Raw genomic sequence first — 18,544 nt, 5'->3', positions numbered from 1 at the left:
TTACCTGCCAGCCGCAGACTTGCCTCCAGGATGGTGGGTTTCCCTCTCTGCCCGTGGCCAATGCACCTGTAGATCCCCGTGCTGCGCGCTCTCACCTGGGTTATCAGCAGGGAGCCATTGGCAAACACCGTGACCCTGCACGAAGGGAACGAGGGGCTGAGACAAGAGCGACAGACGTGCAAAGCAGCAGCACGGCCCTGTCTAAGCAATATGCTCCGTGGTCACACGCTCCCTCTCCTGGGCACTGGAACATGAGACACAGGGGGTCGGGGGCAGGCTCCTGGGACAGGGGGCTGGGGGCAGGCCTGGCTGCCCAGCTCAGGAGGGCCCGGGGTGACTCTCAGGCCGCAGGCTGCGCGTTGTGCAGGGGACTCTCTGATAGGGAATTCCGGGGGCGGTGGTCCTGGATGCACAGGCCCGGGGATGTGACCAAGAGCCCACAAGCCTGCGAGGGGCTCCTGATGCAGTCTGCTGCCGGCGGTGTGTGCGCCCAGCCTGAGAGGGCGCAGAGCAGGGCCCCGTTTCGGGACGGTGCATGGCACTGGAGTTCCGGGGGTTGGCACGGGGATGGAATCTCCATCCTTAGAGGTTTTTAAGGCCCGGCTTGACAAAGCCTTGGTTGGGATGATTTAGTTGGGGTTGGTCCTGCTTTGAGCAGGGGGTTGGACTAGATGACCTCCTGAGGTCTCTTCCAACCCTGATATTCTACGGTTCTGTGATGAAGGGAGAGCACAGTTTTAGCGGGCAACTGACACCCAAGCTACTCGGTCCCTTGTTGCCACATTCAGCACCACCCAGTGAGGAAACCTGCTGCACCCAAGCCCTGCCACGCTGCTGCTGCCGTCTTCTTTGCCCTTCCTAGTTCCCAGGCTCCAGTGAGCTGGTGGTGTCACAGCTGGGATCTGCTCCTCAGAGCCCTGGGGCCAGGCTGGCTGCAGACAGCCCTGCCACAGCTACACTCAGCTCCGTTCGGCAGCGGTGGGGGGCAAGAACCGTCAGCTGGGTGCCCCCGGTCTGCAGAGATCGAGCCCGGGCTCTGCACAAATGGGAAACGAATAAACCGAAACCCAATGAAAACCTCGCCCCGCGGCGGCCGCTCCAGTGGCTCCCTGCCCAGGGTGCTGTGACCTGGCGCACAGGGTGGCAACTCTGCTCAGTTTTGGCCCGGCCACCCCCTCGGCATGACGGGGGCCAGCTGGGAGCACCACAGCCTATAGGTATCTGCTAGTTGAGGGACAGGTCTCCGTTAACAGCAGCAATGCAATGCGCCTACAAGCCTCAAGGCCAGGGCGACACCACCTAAACTCACAGAGGCTAGGGCTGAAACGGTCTTCGCATAAGCAGTTGGCCAGGAGCAAGCCCGGGTCGTGAGCTAGCCCAGGCTAGGGTGCGGCAGTGCACGTAGGACTGAAATGCTGATCGGTAACCACAGGATACCAGCAGATAGCAGCTTTAGATCTCCTCAGGTCAGGAACATCAGCAGACGTCCGACCACCACAACGCAACGGTCACTGACGTATATGCTATGAAGCTTGAGGTAAAAGGCCTAGTAACCTATGGGAGATGGGCACCCCAACGTCAGTGGGGGGCAGAAGTTCAAGTAAGGAAAAGGGGCTGAACCCCTACTGAATATGCGCTAGGCTCGGGGGCGCCAGCACCCCACACTGGGAAAGCTGTATCCCAGCCTGTGTGCCCTGGGAGAGGCCAGGCTGATGGTGAGGACAATGACCGCGGGCAGGTTTTCCTGCGGGGGATGGTGTGAGTACATGGCCGCTCAGACAGTCACTCTCTATTCTCTCTCTCCCCCCAGCCCCCTGCTGGGTGGGAGCGTGTGCGATTTTGCTACCGGCGTTAATAAAACTATTGCAAACTCAGAAGCTTTTTCCCAACCGCGCCCGTCGGGATTCCCAGTTTAACAGCAATGCCCACACCACAGCCTGGTCGGGGGCCTAGAACCCACTGGAGGACAGTGTTCATTTGCCAGCTGGGGATTCTGAAGCAATCAACAGGCCACCGCAGTGCTCCACAAAACACACCGAGCTGCCTGCATGTGCCCAGCAGAGGGTGCTCGAGACTCTCCAGCGCCACTCCCAGGCTTCGGAGGGCGGGTCAGGCTTGCTGCCACGTGCTGCAAATGGCTCCCTCTTACCCTCGGCTCTTCACTCCGGATCCCGGCGCAGAGCAACGGCCAGGCACGTGTCTGCTCAGTACCACTGGGCACGGCCACTCTGCCCATGTCCTCAGCTCTTGCATCAAGCGCTGAGATACCCCAGGCTACCAGGCGATTCCCCGCCCGGCTCTCAAGCTGCCCCATCACCCAGGGTGCTGCCACACTACAGAAGCGAACCAGGCCAAGGGCCAGCAGCAACAGCCTGGGCCAGCTCAGGGGAGGGAGTGAACAGCGGGATCACGGGTCACAAGGCAGGTGCCCCAACGACAGGGCAGGGACGGTAACGAGCCACCCTGAGGCCTGGCCTGGCCTGGCGCACCCATGAGTTGGCAGGAGTTTAATTACCGGGGTGTTCTTAAACTGACATTGTTAAGGCCGTGCAAAGAGCAGTGCAGATGTTCTGACTGCAGGCGAAGAGTGGCTTGGGTCAAGCCAGCTTCGACCGATTCCTTCCTGACGTGAGCTAGCCAGAAATCAGACCGCTTTCCCTCATCCCGCGTCTTAACCGGAGAGACAAGCCCCCAGACTGCCGCTCCCCTTCCAAGCCCCTGGCAAGTGCCTGGCAGAGACCGCGCCTCATGGGAATTGGGACCGACCCAGAAGGAGCCTGGCCCTTGGACTGGGCAGGGAGGGAATTCAGTATGGGAAGCGGGATTGTTCCCCTCACACGCGCAGGGCTCACAGCTCCTCCAGCCTTGCAGGTCTCAGGGGCACGCAATGAAATGGGAGACGGGTTTCCTTTCCTCCCAACGCCCCAGCGCAGCTTCCCAAGTGGGGGCAGGGGACACTTACCGGGTCTTGTTGGTGATGGGCGAGCTGTCCTCAAAGACCCACTCCTGCGTGGGAGGAGGCACTGCCGTGAACTGGCAGTGGAACATGGCCTCTTCGTTCTTACTCACGATCAGGTCCTGCGGGATGAGCACCGGGCGAGGGAAGCTCTCGTCTGGGAGGGAAGACCGCAGGAATATTAGGGTGGTGGGGGTCCCGTCTCTCCCCCGAATGCCAGTTCCTCTCCCACGAAGACACAAGACACGGGGAGGCTGGGCCAGGGGCTGGCGGGAATCCCACACAGGGCAGGGCTGAGCGTGCCAGGACAGGGACCCTCACACCCGCAGGTGTTTACAGCCTGTCCCGGCACAGGCCCTGCCTCCTGGGAGGGCTGCTGTCCCCTCGCATCTGGCTTTCCCGGGGTGGTTTTGGCCCCTGGCTCCCCTGTGGGAACGCTGACCAGTCTGGAAAGCGCAGGCAGAGCCGCACGCGCCAGTCTGCTGCCGCAGCCCAGCCCAGCCGGGCCAGCAGAGCTGGGGAAGGCCCAGCCTGCCTCCCACGGAGCGGGGGTCTGGCACCAAGCTGCATGCTCCCTTCCCCCATGGCAGAAATGTACCTTCACCCAACCTCCCTTCTGGGCATGCTGCCCCTCTGCCAGCTCCAGTCTCTGCGCCAGACCCGCCAAGTCTCGGAACAGGAGGGGTGGCTAAGGCCTGGTCTACACTTAAGGCGGGTCACTTCACCTGGACTGGGAGGGGCACAGCAGTCCAGCCCCTTGGGTGGATGCTGCTTTCACGCTGCCGGCACTGCTGGAAGGGGAATACGCTATCCTGGTCCTGGGCACCTTTATCCCGGTGTAACTGGGGCTGCGCTGGGTAGAACACACCGGTACAACGGCCCTGCTGACTGATACACCGTGTGCAGAGCAGGGCTAACAACCCGCCAGCTACCTGCTGGGGGCCGGGGGCTGCACATCCCTGGCTGGGCCTGCCCCGGCGACAAGGCGGGGTTAAAATGTGGCCATGCAGGGGTGGTGCTTGCTCCTTTCTCTAGCTCAGGCGGGGCCCCTGGGAACGACAATTTCCCCTCCCTCCTGGGGGGACGGAGGAAATCACACCAGCCTGACACTTCCCCAGCTGCGGCAGATCTGAGGTCACAGCAACATCAAAGAGAAGGCAGATGACCCAGCCCTGACCAGCCCTCCCCTGGGGCCCTGCTGCCTGGGCCGGCAGTGTGCCCCTTACCGACGAGATTCAGCGTGAAGTTGTCGCTGCTGCACACCATGCCCATGACGTTGCGAGCGCAGCAGTAGTAGATGCCGTTGTCTTCGGGGCTGGCGTTCTTGAGGGTTAGCGTCCGCTCCTTATTGCTGATCCAGTAGTTGCTACGGTCGTCCAGGAGCTGGCTGCCATCCCGGAACCACTGGCCCGCTGGGCTAGGAGACAGGCAGGCATGTCAGCACGGCGGCCAGCAGCGGGCCTGAGAGCACATGCACTGAGAAAGCAGCCGGGAAATGGCCCGCTCGGCTGACCGCTGGCCTGGACACACGGACACACAGCTCGGGAAGCCATGACGCATGCAGCCGTTCCAAGGACAGACAGTGACCCCGGTCAGCACACCAAGCAGCTCCAGGAGCTGGGGCTCTAGGCCCGCCCTTACTGTGCTCCCGCGGTCTGTGGTGCTTACTCCTGCCTCTCACCTTCCCCCTAGACTTTGGTGGATCTTCACAGGAGAGACAGAGAGAGAGAGAGCAGGTGAAAGGCCAGGCAGAGCCCAGCCCGGCTGCTGGCGAAGCGCGAGTGGCTCCTTACCGCGGATGGCCGTCGATGTGGCAGCGCAGCGTCACGGAGGCAGAGGGCTGGATCTCTGCCACGCTTGCTGGGTGCTTCAGGACAACGCCACCCGTTTCCAGCCCTGCAAAAGGAAAGGGAGTTCCAGCACCCGCTGCTCGGATCAGCGTGCACACCCCACGCCGTCCTGCCTGCACCCCGCTGCTGCCACGGCACTAGCTCGGCGCACGCCAGTCCTCCCACACTGCTGCTGCCACCTGTCAGCGACAGCACTGCCCCAGGTACCCACAGGCTGCTCGTGGGCCCCAGAGCGCCTGAGCTGGTTCTTGGGGCTCTGGGCTTGGTCCAGCTGCTCCGCTCCCCCAGCCAGCGCACTGCAGCCCTGACCCCAGGCAGATCACAGCTGGGCCTGGGCCTCTCCACCCCCCCCAACCTCCAGCGCTCACATCAGCAGTGTCTCCAGCCGGGGCCTGCGGCACGCGGGGGCTCTGCGCCACTGGGGGGGCAGCAGCAGGGAGTAGAGCATTTGCAGAGATCCACGAAGGGCCTTTAAAGCGGGCAATGGAGCAGATCAAAACCAGGCAGACATGCAAGCCGAGGTCACAAGCCCAGCCTGAACATGCCTGGCTTGGGGGCTGTGCTGGGAACAATGGGGGAGGGGCACCCAGAGGGCTCAGTCAAACCATGAGGGTCGCCCAGCTCATCACAGACCCATTAGAATTGGAAACGGTGCAGAGAAGGGCAACAAAAATCTTCAGGGGCATAGAACAGCTTCCGTCTGAGGAGAGAGGAAAGAGACTGGGATGTCTCAGCTTGGAAAAGAGAGGCCTGAGGGGGATATGAGAGAGGGCTATAAACTCACAACCAGTGTGGAGAAAGGGACTAGGGACATGTCGTTTACCTCTTCCCATAACACAAGAACCAGGAGTCAACCAATGAAATTAACAGGCAGCAGGTATAAAACAAGCAGAAGGAAGTATTTCTTCACCCACCGCACAGTCAACCTGTGGAACTCTCTGCCAGGGGATGTTGTGAAGGCCAGAAGTAGAACTAGGAAATCGATAAGAGCTAGCTAGCCCATTGGGCTGACCCAGCATGGCCATTTCGTCTCTCTAGTGTTGGTGGGGAGTGCTGGGCAGAAGGGCCGAGGCCTGTGCTCAACATCAGCCAAGGGGACAAAAGTCCAGCAGAGCCTGGAGCAAACACTGGCTAGGAGAATCAGCAAAAGATGGAGACAAGTGGCCCATGACAAACAGACTGCTGGAGGTAAAGGAGTGGAGCTAAGACTAGCGGAGCTAAGGGCCACTGGCCAGCATCAGGTTACTCCAGACACTGCACAGACTCCAGCTCGCAGTTCTCCATGCCGGCGTCACCGCGGGAGTGCTGCCGGGCTAAGGCCCAGCTCCCCACCGAGCAAGTGGCAGGCGTTCGGGGGCAGCGCCATCGGCCTGGCTTCACATGGTGACAGGGGGTCACTTTTCTAGTAGCCATGTCTGATGGCTTGTGCTCGGTGTGGTGGAGGGAATGAGGAGAGCAGGAGAAGGACCTATCACAGCTCCCGGCCCATTCCCCGGATGGTGGGCACCGCGGATCCCTGCCTAGACTTTGGTCTAGTTTGGCAGCTCAAAGAGCCAAGGGCTCCCACCCACTCCCGCAACCCATGGTCCCAGCCTGGCACAGCTCCCAGCTAGAAATCCCCTCTCCTAACCCAGTCTGTCCCTCTGCTCCCACTTACCCCCCGAGGAGTCAGACGGGGCCCAACAGGACATCTGCTGGGTCCTGCAGGAACCACTCTGTGTACAGCCCAGCTCTTCGCTCAGTGTGACAGGGAAGAACAACCTGCCCCCACCCCCACCCCTGCCCCACCCCTCCACCCCCCCGGCCAGCCCCACCCCACCCTGTCCACCCCCACCCCACCTACACCCAGTCATACCCTGGCCACCTCTAGCCCCACCCCCACCCCAACTACACCCCTGCCCCACCCCATCATACCCTGTCCACCCCCACCCCACCTACACCCAGTCATACCCTGTCCACCCCAACCCCATCATACCCTGTCCACCCCCACCTACATCCCTGCCCCACCCCCGGCCACTCCCGCCCCACCCACACCCCTGCCCCACCCACCCCCGGCCACTCCCGCCCCACCCACACCCCTGCCCCACCCCACCCCACCCACACCCCGGCCACCCCGGCGTCACTGCAGTTTCTAGGTGGGAACTACCATGTGTCTCTCTGCGGAGGGGAGTGGGTGACCGGGCCAGGCCTGGAGACCAGTGGCCGTGGTGCATGCCCCTCCACAGCATACATCGAAGGAAGGAGCCAGGCCGTTAGCTGGCTCTATGGGAAAGTGGACACTGGCTGAGGGGATGTCCTGGCAAGGAAAAGGCAGCAGGAGGGCTGTACCCACTCCCATGTGCCCACCCTGGGGTCTGGGTCAGGAGGAGAGGCCTGGGGCAGGCTCGCTGGCCCTGCCCTCGTACTCACACTTGATGTTGAAAGATGCGTTCGCCGTTCGGGCCTCCTCTCCCGTGACCGTGCTCCTGGCCACGCACTGGAAGCCCCCGGCGTCCTGCTGCCGATCCACGGCGGTGAACTGCAGGTTGCTGCCCTCCTGGAAGCGGCGCTCAGTGTCCTGGACGGAAAGGCCGTTGTGCAGCCACTCGAACTCCACGCCGCTCGGCTCCTCCACCTCGCAGCGCAGGATGGCGCTGCGGCCGTGCAGGGCGTCCTGAGAGGACGGCTCCTTGGTGAAGAGGATCCGCGCCCGAGTGCCCACGGCTGAAAGGAAGGCAGGAAAGGAGGTCACTTATGGGGCCCGGGGGTACCCTGGGGAAGGGGTGCAGATCAGACATCAAATGGGGCAAGAACAGCCCCCCGCTGGAAGCGTATGGGGGAAGGAGTCAGACTCTCAGGCAGGGGAAGACAGCGTGAAACGGGCCCCAGCAGGACCTGGGGAGCTGCAGGCCATGCCTGGGTTGGGGGCGGCCCAGCTCCGGTGCTGTAGTGCCATAGCATAGACGTTTCGATGGAAGGGGGTTTTCTGTGGCTGCAGTTAAGCCGCCTCCCTGAGCGGCGATAGCATTTGGTGGGAGAATTCTGCTGCCGGCCTAGCCGCATCCACACCAGGGTCTAGGCCAGCAGAACTTTTCACACCCAGCTCGGGCGATGTGACTTCTAAGTGTCGACCCAGTCAGTGTGCGTGCGTGGGGCTCGAGTGCCCCTCTGTGACAGAACGCCCCACTGCCGGCACACCGGCACACCACTGCAATCAGCTTTGTACAAATACTGGGGAGGGGTCATTGACAGCTAATAACTCGCTGGGCAAGAACGTCCCGGGGACAGGGCCGGCGGAACAGTCTGTGTAAAGCTCTGAGCATTAGCCCAACTCCTGACTGACAGGCGTTTGCCAGGCAAGTCTGGGGAGGGGTAAACCTGCTCCCCAAAGACAAAGGACAAGTTGTTGCCCCAGCCAGGCAGGTGCCATTGACTACCAAGGACGGGGCAGGAACAAACAGATCTGATCTTAGCAAACAGCAGCATGGAACCTCTCTCCCCCCCCCGCCCCCCACTCCTTGTCTCCTGGCTCTCAGGGGGAAAAGACCTTTATCTAGGGGTCACCCTCAGGACAATGCATTTCAAAGGAGGACTGAACTATAAAAGTGAGGGGGCAACCTCCCGTCCCCGGTTCTCTCTCCCCACCCATCTCTCTCCTGTTCACCTAAGACCAGGAAAGAAACGGCCGGAGGGTTTGGTCAGCAGCGTTACTGGACACGTGGACAGCTTGGGAAGTTCAGTACAGGGAAGCGATTTCTCTTTATTTCTCTTGGAACCATTTCTGAGTTTAGTGCCTCTTTACTTGTACCCCCTGAACAGCTCTCGCCGTGCGCCCCACCCTTGTCCCTGCCCATCCGCGGGGGGAGGCAGAGGCCTTGCCCAGACAGCAATGAAAGCAGGCGAGTGAAAAGGCTGCAGCCCAGGGTGAAGGCCAGGGCCTGTGCATGAGAGACCCTAGGAACACAGCCTGCTTCTTTCACTACACACCCACTTCAGACCATTCTGAGCCACGGCGCCCTGGAGAGGGCTGCCACGCTTGAGGGGCAGTAGGACAGGGAGCGGCTGCTCCCACTCCAGGCTAGGGGCTCCCCACAGCTCCGGGCCACCTTCCCAGGGCTCAGCCCCCACAACTGGGGCCAGACTGTCAAGAGAGCTCCTCAAGAGTGCTGAGGTTGGTCTGGGGGCAGAACGGCTGGGGAACGGCTCGGTTAACGTGAGGGGGAGAAAGGTGCTGGGGGCCCTGTGTCAGCTGCTCTGCCCAGGCCCGGCTCCAGGACCCCCCGCTCCCCAGGCTGTGACTTCACTGCCCAAACAGGTCAGGGCTCCATCCGCGCCCTGGTTTGTCCTCGCCCCCGACCGCGCTTCGGCTCCCCAGCAGGCCAGCAAAGGCGTGTTAAGCACTTCACTGCAAACCCTGCCCTTCTGCAGTGAAGACACGGACTAGGACTTTACCCCATTAGCCAATATCTGCTCCACAACCACCCTGGGGTACAGCCCCAGTGCTGACAGGGCAGACTGCAGCTTCCCCGGGATAAACCCAGGCACCCCTCGCCTGGACGCTCGGGCGTAAGCTGCAAACTGCCCTGTCGGCACTAGGGCCCCCCGCACTAGCTCGGGCCAGGCCAGAACATGCCCTTCCAGCCCAGAGAAGAGAAGGCCGAAGTGAAAATCAGCCTCCGAGCAGCCTCCCAGCCAGCGCCAGGACGCAGCTCGGCGGCCTCTCCACCGCCCGAGGGGACGTTTCTCACTGCTCTCCCCCGTCAGGACACACAGCGCCTGAGGCTGGGGAACACAATGCAGGGCACACGCACCTCTGCGGCTTCAGCCCCAAGTGCTCTCGGTCCTGCGGACAGGCAGCAAGCTCAGGGGGAATGCAGGGAACCCTCCTGGCCAGAAGGACACGAACCCCCAGGACCTGGTGGAACAGGGAGGTTGAACAAGAGCTGCACTTTCAACACTACAGGCACCCCAGGTCTCTGATCCCGCAACGCTCAGGTGCTGGGAACTGCAGTGATGGGAACCCCAGGGACACACATCCCGGTGTGGAACATCCATTGCGATGGCTTCACTGCAAAGTGAGACACACACCCACACCCGGGCCAGCCACATGGTTTCAGTGCCCAACACTACAGACGTCCCCAGGGACCACTGCACCATGATCTAGTCTGGCCCATCAAGGATTAAACACTGTCTGATAACGAGACGCCCGGGTGGTTTCCATTTCCTTCGGAATTGGGACGTAGAGCAGTGTCGATTTTGTTCGTCTGGAGCCCAAACCCACGGCCCTCCGGCAGCCCAGCCCCAGGCAGTCTAGGGGGGCCGTTGCCCAGCGTACACACGCTGCTGAGCCCAGGAACCGCATGCAGGTGGCCTGTCCCGAACACCGGCGTGCCAGGCCGACTGGAAACACTCCCCTCACTCAGAGGAGTGCAGGCCGAGAAGGGCAGAGCCCTGGGCTGGGCTGCTGAGAGGAGTCACAAAGGGACACCCCGGCTCCGAGCCGCATCCCTGAAGCCTGAAACCCCCCGAAGGCACCTTGACTTCGCTCCCACAATGACCCCTCTGCAAATCTCCATCTGGAGCTCTGCCCCAGGTGGGGTCCCAGGACTGTCCCTACCAGGAACTCTCCTGCAGCACCTCCCCCCCCCAGCTCCTCCCAAAGGCAGGGCTTGGGTGGGAGGGGAAGGCCCTTTGAAGGAAGCCCACTGATCTGGTCAAGAAGAGTCGGAGAAAGCAGCAGTCAGGGCCCTGGCTTAGTCTCTCCAGAGCCTGGGCCCAGAGGGAGCTTGCAGGAGAGGCACGCAGCATGCCAAAGCCCAGGACTAGCCGGTCTGCGCACCGGAAGGGCGGCGCATGCTCAGCCGGGTAGCGGATGGCTTCTCCTCCCCCATCAAAGGCCAGTGCCAGGCCGTTCCAACCAGCTCCTCCGTCTGGGCTGCTGGTCTCGGAGGCTGTAACTCTCTTTTCCAGCCGCTGAATCCCAGCCAAAGAAACTAAGGGCCCACGGCTGCCTCTGTAGCTTGACTGCCGCATGGGAGCCATAGCTGCTGGCCCAGGGACTGCACAGGCGCTGAGGGGCTCGACTGGGAACCAGATGGGAACCCTGGGGAGGGAAAGCAGGGGGAACCAGCTACTTGTGTGGGGCGGGGGTTCGAAGGCCCCGAAGGGTGCGGACAGCCAATCCTGTCTCCCGAGGAGCTCGTCGAAGAGCTCAGGCCCTTCCAGGTGACTGAAGTGTTCTGCATGGCAGTTTTCCAGCAAGCAGGTTCCTCCTCGTCCTCAGAGTGACCGAGCCCTTGTCCGAGAACCTGCTGAATTGCCTCCCGGGGCTCGTTTCCTGGGGCCTCCTGCCTAGCCCAGGCCACAGAACCTCACCTAGCAATTCCTTCCCGGAGCCCATTGCTTCTTCTGGAGCTAGAGTCTGGAGTTAACAACTCCAAGCGGCGGCGAATCCGCCATGTCACTAAGGAAGTGGTCCAGTGATCAACTCCCCTCCCTGTTACAAATGTGCACCTCAATCTCCAGCTTGAATTCTCAGAGCCTCGACTTCCAGAAAAACCCGCACTGAAAAGGCAGCACCGTTGTTTTCTCAGCCCTGTGCCCAATCAGGACAACAGTAACAAGGCCAAAGGAGAAGGCCACCCTCTCTGTGCCACGCACAGGGCGCTGGGAGGCGCCGAACGCCCTGGCACGCGCTAACCTGCTTGCCAAGTTTCCAGATTTCACAGGTTACATTTCTGGAGCAGACAAGTCTGTTACAGGCTCTGTTCCTGGGCTTTCTGCTCCAGCATCTCCCCTCCCCAAACGATTCCCCACACCAGTAATACTGTCTCCTCTCTCGGACCTACCCCGAAGTGCCAGTTTTCAACCCACAGCTCGGCTTTATCTCTCCCTTAACCCCTTCCTCTCCCAGGCTGTGTAACCCAGAAACATAGCTCCTGGTTTGAAACAGGAGTGGCCCAGAGGGCAGGAGCTTTGGCCACAGGAAGAGAACAAAGCACCTCAGAGGAGAGGCAAATACCCAGCTGCCCACTTAGGCAAGAAAACACCATGGCCCCAGTTCAAATCCCAGTTGAAGCCCTGTGGAGTCACAGCCAGAGGCAGGCCAGAGGAGATGAGCACAGAGCTATGGGAGAGGCGGAGCACAGCTCTGGCTGGATCGCCCCAGCAGGGAGGGTCTGCGAGGCTGTGGGAGCGCCTCTCGGGGAAAGGGGCAAAGCCCACTGCTCAGAGCTGACCAAAGGGGCACTCCTGCCCTGCCCCTGCCAAACAGTCCCAGAGCTCGGAGACTGCCCAGGCCCCTCGGGTCCCGTGTCAGGAGGGCACACAGGAACGGGGGAAGCAGCAGCGTGAACAAGGACTCCGCTCTCTCCTGCGGGCTGTTCACCCCGCCTGGCTCGGGCAAGGCTGGGCAAGCAGTGCGGACACCCCAGCCTGAGGTGAGCACATCTGGGGGAGGAGAGGGGGGTGTCCCTGCAGCAGATGATAGCCACTGCTCCAACGCTTGGGAGACCCCCCCACCACCAAAGCCCATCTGCACACAGGTGCAGGGGGATCGGCCGCTGTGAAGCCCCTTCCTTAGAGGGGAGTTTATCGGAATCCCAGTGCCTGCTCCCCGCCCCTCCAGAGATGCTTGCCCTCTCGGCCTGAACAGGGTCCAGCCAGCAGACCCGTGTGGATGCTGCTGCGGGGCTGAGCGTCACTGCACGGCAGGAAAAGGATACGGAGTGTCAACGGCCGGAAATGCAGGCTGAGCAGTTCTTCCCCAGCACCCCCCACGGCCAGGGAGCACTGGCCAGGCCCGGGCCATGTGGCCGGAGAACCGGCCGGGGCCACGCCGGGCATTGTTGAGCATACAACAAGGTCAGTCTAACGCTCCACCCAGGAGCGTGCAAACTGCCTGTGTGCAGCCAGCTGCATGTGCGCGCCGCTCGGGTTACCAGCTGGCAATCGGAAGCGAAACAGACAAAGGGCAATTCAGCATTTGCTGCTCACTACCCGATCCTGTTCCCAGCCTCCCGCTCTCACACGGGATGAGGCCAAAGCAGCGCAGAGCTTGGGGGGCCGTTCAGCACGAGGCAGATGTTGAGCATTTTATACATGGAAGGTGAACAGCGAAGCGCCCAAGATGGCGTGTTCCCACAGCTGCTCCGGCAGGGGGAATGGCTTCAGGAACAGGCTTCCTGCCCGTATTCCAGCAACAAGCTCCAGACCTACCTAAAGAAGGTGGTCAGGGACCCACTGGGGTGGGGCTGGGGAGAAAACGCAGCCAGCCGGCCCGCCCAGCCTGGAGGAAGCAGTGCCGCTGACACTCACAAGCGCTGCACATCCAACTGGTCTGGTGACAATCAGGGGCAGATCCCCAACAGCCCACCACGGGCTGCAGGGTGGCCAGCCCCTGCCCCTTTCAGAACCAGGCTCCTGCACCAAGCCTCGCCGGTCTGTCAAAGGAGTCTCTGCTCTGGAGAGAAGAGGCAACAAACGCGGTAGGTGTCTCCCACAATGGGTACCTCAGACAGCTCAGTTGCACCTGGGCCACAGGAAGCCTGCTGGCCGCGGCTCACCCCTCGGAAGGGGCTGTGGCAATGGAGAGCCAAAGCCAGGCTGTGCTGGAGCGTGACACTGCCTGCCCCACAGGGAGCCCAGGGGCAGTGCCATGGGATCCTCCTTCGCCCTCGCACAATGGATAGGACACTCCCGGGGCAGAGACGGCTCAGGGCCCCATCCCATCTGCATTCCCACTGCAAACCCTGCCCAGTCGTGGGGCTCACAGCTTGCTTCCACCGTCACCATGCAATACCCACGCTGCAGCTCCCACGTGAGCAGGACACAGAGCTCCTGGCCCCCACAATTCACACAGACAGCGAGGGCACAGCTGCAGGTGAGCAATCACCCAGCCCCACGGCCCAGGCCAGACAGCAGAACACGTTCCAGACCCAAGCAAACCTGACTTGTAGAGGAGGTTTCACAGACACTAACGTGGAGGGAGTGCCTTAGCTCAGGCCCTGATGCCCACATTCTTGAGCTGGACATTTTAATATTCATCTGCAGCTGGCCCCATTCGACCAATGCACTCAGCCTCCCAGAAACCCCTCGGAGCGAGCCTCGCACGGGCAGGGGATGAGAGGAACTGCTCTGCTGGGTCACCGCGCCATCCCAGAGCAGCTCACCTGCCAGGGCCTGCACACGCCACATGTAGCACCCCACCATGGCCCAGGAGGAGGAAAATCCCCCAGAAGAGACTCCTCAGCCCATGGGGAGAGGGCACCGCACCACCATGCCCCACCCAGCCTGCGATTGGCTAGCTCAACTGAAGGGCAGGCAGGAGGAGCAATGGCTTTGAAGGCTACGAAGCCTGGTGCCCAGCGCCACGGAGCTTTAGAACACAGCTCTCTATGCTCAGACACTGGGTGAGCACATTTTCAAGTGGAAAATAAAGACTAAACCCTACTGCCTGGTTAGCACGGCCCGCAGGGCGGCTGGCTGCTCTGCAGAGCGCTGGGATGGCCACAGGGCTAACAGGCACCCGACAGGTGGACCTGCGTCGCCACAGCAGATCTCCATGTCTGAGTGTCTGCTCCTTGCTGGGAAAGGCAAGGGGGAAAATCTCTTGCATGTCTGTCTTGCTGGGACTACAAGGCATCCAAACCAGATCCTTGGCCATCCTGAGCTCCCCGGGCTGATGGCCAAGGCCTGGCTCTCCTCACAATGCCTCTGGAAGCAGCACAGAAGCGGTCAGCACTCTCGATCCACCCAGGCACAGTGCTCTGGTAACCAGCAGTTACAAAGCTGAGAGCCCTGCAAAGGGAAAGCCACCATTTCCAATCCTGGCCTCGAATCAGATGGGGGATTTGTTTAAATAGCAGCCCTCCCAGAGTAAAACCAGACTTTCCACTGCCACCCCAGATCTCACCCAGGCCTTGCTCACAAACTGCTCCTTGCTGGTCTTAGGACATGCACATCTCCCCATCCACCACCAGGCCTGCCGGTCACATCCCAGCCCCACTGCCCCAGTTTGTGTGCAGCCCACAGCTGCTGCCAGCCTTCCGCCACCACGCCCGCAGCAGGGTTACACGACACGGCCTTCAAACACCAGCAGCAGGGCAGCGCAAAAAGCGGAGGCACCCACGGTAAAGGCTAACGCAGACCCAGCTGAGGCCTCTGCCAGAGCCAGGGAGCAACCCGTCAGGGATGGCCAAGCTCTGGGCGGGGAGGGCAGCAATCCCTGCTTTGGGGGACCTCACTCAGCCCCTGTGCCCCAAACTGAGCATTGGCAGATGCTGCCGCCCAGGGACTAACAGGAAGCATTGCGGGGGAGGGATAGCTCAGTGGTTTGAGCATTGGCCTGCTAAACCCAGGGTTGTGAGTTCAATCCTTGAGGGGGCCATTTAGGGAACTGGGGTAACAATCTGTCTGGGGATTGGTCCTGCTTTGAGCAGAGGGTTGGACTAGATGACCTCCTGAGGTCCCTTCCAACCCTGACAGTCTAGGATTCTATGATTCATGAGAAGGCAGCTGCGTCCGACTGATCTAAGCAGGTCCCTCTGGCGGCTCAACCCCCTCTCCCTCCTGGCTGCTGTTGGGTTGGGGGGACGGAGTAGTATTTGAAAAGCCGGTTCAATACCAAGTGCTTTGGGTGCCTGAGCTGTGTCGTCCCCCTTCTCCCCCCGTGCCTTGAGGAGCGCCGTCTGGAGCCCGAGCCCAGAGGTGCTAGGGATGGAAAGGACCACAGCGGCGGACAGGTTGGGCCTGCTGTTCTGGACCAGCGCGGGAAGTGGATGTGGGAGCTGTCCCCTGCCACATGCTAAGGGCTGAGAGCACAGGGCTATGATGACCGGAGCCTTCCTGAAGCACTTTGCAAAGAAGGAGCAAGACCACTAAAAGCATCACACGTTGTGTGGCTAAATGCAGCATTTGGCCTCTTCCCCGTCCCGTGAGCAGGGAGAGATCAACCCAACACGTGGGCTAAGGAGGGGCCGTTCCTGCGCTGGATTCCCAGAGCCTCGCTGGGCCGGCCTGGCTGCGACTACGCATCCACAGAAGCCAATAGGAAAGTACTGGGGAGCAAACCTGATGTCATGCAGAGGGAAGCTGGCCTAGGTGGCAGGACAGAGCCCATCCCACGTGGTGGGGGTGCTGGGGAAGGGCTGGATCTTGACAGACCACGGCCCAGCTTTTTGGCTGGCTTGTGAACATGCCACCTGGCGTTGTGTCCGGGTGCTGGTGTAGGCCCGACACCAACGGGGGACCAGCACCAGCACCCCTGCCATTTGTGTCTGGGCCAGGCACGGCAGAGGGTGATTAAGCGCCAGCCCACTCTTATGTGCGCAGCTCGGAGATCACACACAGGGCCCTTCTTCAGATCACGCCTCAACGCCGAGGCCTCCCGGGGGGACCTAGAGCTTCTGCAGAGATACACACACCCGCCCATCAAATGGTGCCAATCAGCTGACTTTGATCAGCCCTGGAGTTTGCACTGAATAGTACAAGGTAGGTATAGTGACCCTGACCCCCACGCCAGGCATGGTACGATCCACAGTGCAAGCCCACTGCCATGAACCAGGGCCTGAAATCTTGGGTTTGAGGGCTTGTCTTCAATGGTGTGTGCCCCGGATGACACCGGTGCAAGTCCAAAGGGGCTTTCCGCTGTCAGCTACAACGAGGTACAGTCTGTCCATTAGCCCGCAGCAGCTGTCGCATAAACAATCCAAGCCGGCTCAATCTCTCAAGGCTGCCCACACGCTCTTCCCTTAAGCTGCACTCGTGACGGGCTGGGCGCTAGCTATCTGACACTGTAAGTGAGGGGCGAAGGCTAACAGACAACCAGCAGATGTGACATTGCACTGTACATACAGCTCCATGCACGCTGTTATTCATTTGTAGTCAAGTAGCCCCCAGACAAGGTGCTGCACAGACAAGTCACAGAACAGGTTTACAAGAGGACAACAGGCGGATGAACAGACCCACAGGAACAGAGTGGGGTGGGGGATATGACAGCAGTCATCTGCAGAATCCTTCCCTCAGTTAGGCACACATGCTACTGCCATCGACCTCCAAAGGAAAGTTCCAGGGGTCCCGGCCTTTGGAAATGTTCCTCATGTAAAAGCCAGGCTATGCATAAGGAGATCCGTTCAATTACAGCGGGATAGCCTGACTTTCATGCCAGCACCCTCCTTGCCCTGAATACTTTCACTGTGATCTATTAATTTGTATGAACCTCGCATCTGATGTAGGGATGCGTCATCCTTGTTTTAAGTACCAGGGGATTAAAGTATTAAGCAATTAATTTCAAACCAAGAGTGCTTAAACCAATAAAGCAACAATCATTAACTTATGCAACACAAAAAGAATCTGGCAGAACCACCATCACCAGGCCCTCGGGTACCAGTGCAATCACATCGCATACACTAAGAGCTGATCTGATCGTGTGCAGCAACCCATCTGCTATGCCAGCACCACTTCTTGTTCCTGCAGAGAGGAAAACCACAGTGTTACTGAGGGACTTGTAATGCATCTACAGATCAAGATGTCAGGCGGGGTTATTGTGGCCTCCCTGAAGCACTATGCGTGGGACACAGGAGTCTCTGGTGTACTGGGGTGGATACACTTGCTGTCTGTACGGAAGGGGTCTGTGTGAAAATGAGCTGGGGCCAGCCAGATCCAGGTCTTGACTACGGATTTTACAAACACTCAGGGACCAGGATGTGTCAGAGGCCGGATCTCTCTGGTGAACCAGGGGAAACGACACGCTTGGTCTCCATTTTTATAGTCTATTTGGGGGGTAATGGGGCAAGCATTGGTTGGGCCAAGGTAGATCCTAGTGACATGCTGGATTAAGCACTGTAGCACCAGGATGCATTGGGAACCTGCGGCGTGAAGCAGAACAGGATCAGCAACATGTGCGCTCTCCTTCGAGTGCATACAGGAGCTAGAGACAGATTTTCTAAGGGCTCATGGCGAGGACTCGTCAGGGTCTGAATTTTAGCGTGAACTAGCAGCAGCCAGACTTGGGGCTTGCCTACACAGACGTTTAGTTCACAGAAAGCTGGGATGTGACTCTACCCCGCACTAGCCCACCATGGACTAACTGTCCCTGTGGACCCTGCTGACACGCATTAACAGTTGGTTAATGAGCTTTGATCTAGTCCTGGGTGAAACCTCACTGCAGCTGATGGGCATGTTGGCTACTTTCCATCCAGTCTACATGAGGGGCAATTACAATGGAAGCCACCGCCCAGAGATTAGACTGAATGCAAACACAGGGGCAGGGTCTTGTCTGATGGAGCTGCGTGCGTCTGTGATTAAGCAGCAGCCAGAAGCAAGCAGAAAATCAGGAGACAACAACAAGAGAAGTTCTTGTAGTCTGACCCTGAGAGAAAGTAAAGAGAGAGAGAAGTTTTTTTGGGCAGAGTGCTGGCTGAAAGAGGCTTGGAATTGTGAGCAAAGAAACAGCCTCCTGTTTGATACTTACTGTGTTCAAGGAAACAAAATAAACAGGATGCACCAAAGAAATACACGATCCCCATCTCAATTTCTCTTCCTGGTGGAGACATCCCACAACGCCCCGAATGCTGGCTAACCACTTGGGCTAACAATAGGGTTACCATATTTTGTGCCTCCAAATGGAGGACACTCCACGGCCCACGGCCCCGCCCACACCCCGCCCCCTCCCCAAAGTCTCCGCCCCCTCCCCTGCTTCCCGCGAATATTTGATTCGCGGGAAGCCTGAAGCAGGTAAGGGGGGTGTGGGGGGAGGAGG

The 18,544-nt window shown here is 60.2% G+C and overlaps 1 protein-coding gene across 1 annotated transcript in view; it reads right to left on the bottom strand.

Annotated features, from left to right (window-relative positions):
* The window catches only part of PTK7 (protein tyrosine kinase 7 (inactive)), an 87,654-nt gene that overhangs the window by 11,849 nt on the left and 57,261 nt on the right, over positions 1-18,544 (bottom strand). The window contains exons 2-6 of the mRNA XM_034764001.1: positions 7,216-7,509; positions 4,750-4,852; positions 4,183-4,373; positions 2,963-3,113; positions 5-135 (exon numbers count right to left, since the gene is read on the bottom strand). Of these exons, the coding sequence (XP_034619892.1) occupies positions 5-135; positions 2,963-3,113; positions 4,183-4,373; positions 4,750-4,852; positions 7,216-7,509 (870 nt within the window). The remainder of the gene's footprint in view (positions 1-4; positions 136-2,962; positions 3,114-4,182; positions 4,374-4,749; positions 4,853-7,215; positions 7,510-18,544) is intronic.

Source organism: Trachemys scripta, chromosome 3 (assembly GCF_013100865.1).
Source record: "Trachemys scripta elegans isolate TJP31775 chromosome 3, CAS_Tse_1.0, whole genome shotgun sequence".
Taxonomy (NCBI): Eukaryota; Metazoa; Chordata; order Testudines; family Emydidae; genus Trachemys; species Trachemys scripta.
Note: the sequence above shows the minus strand (reverse complement) of the source record. Positions and strands in the feature narration are given on the sequence as shown.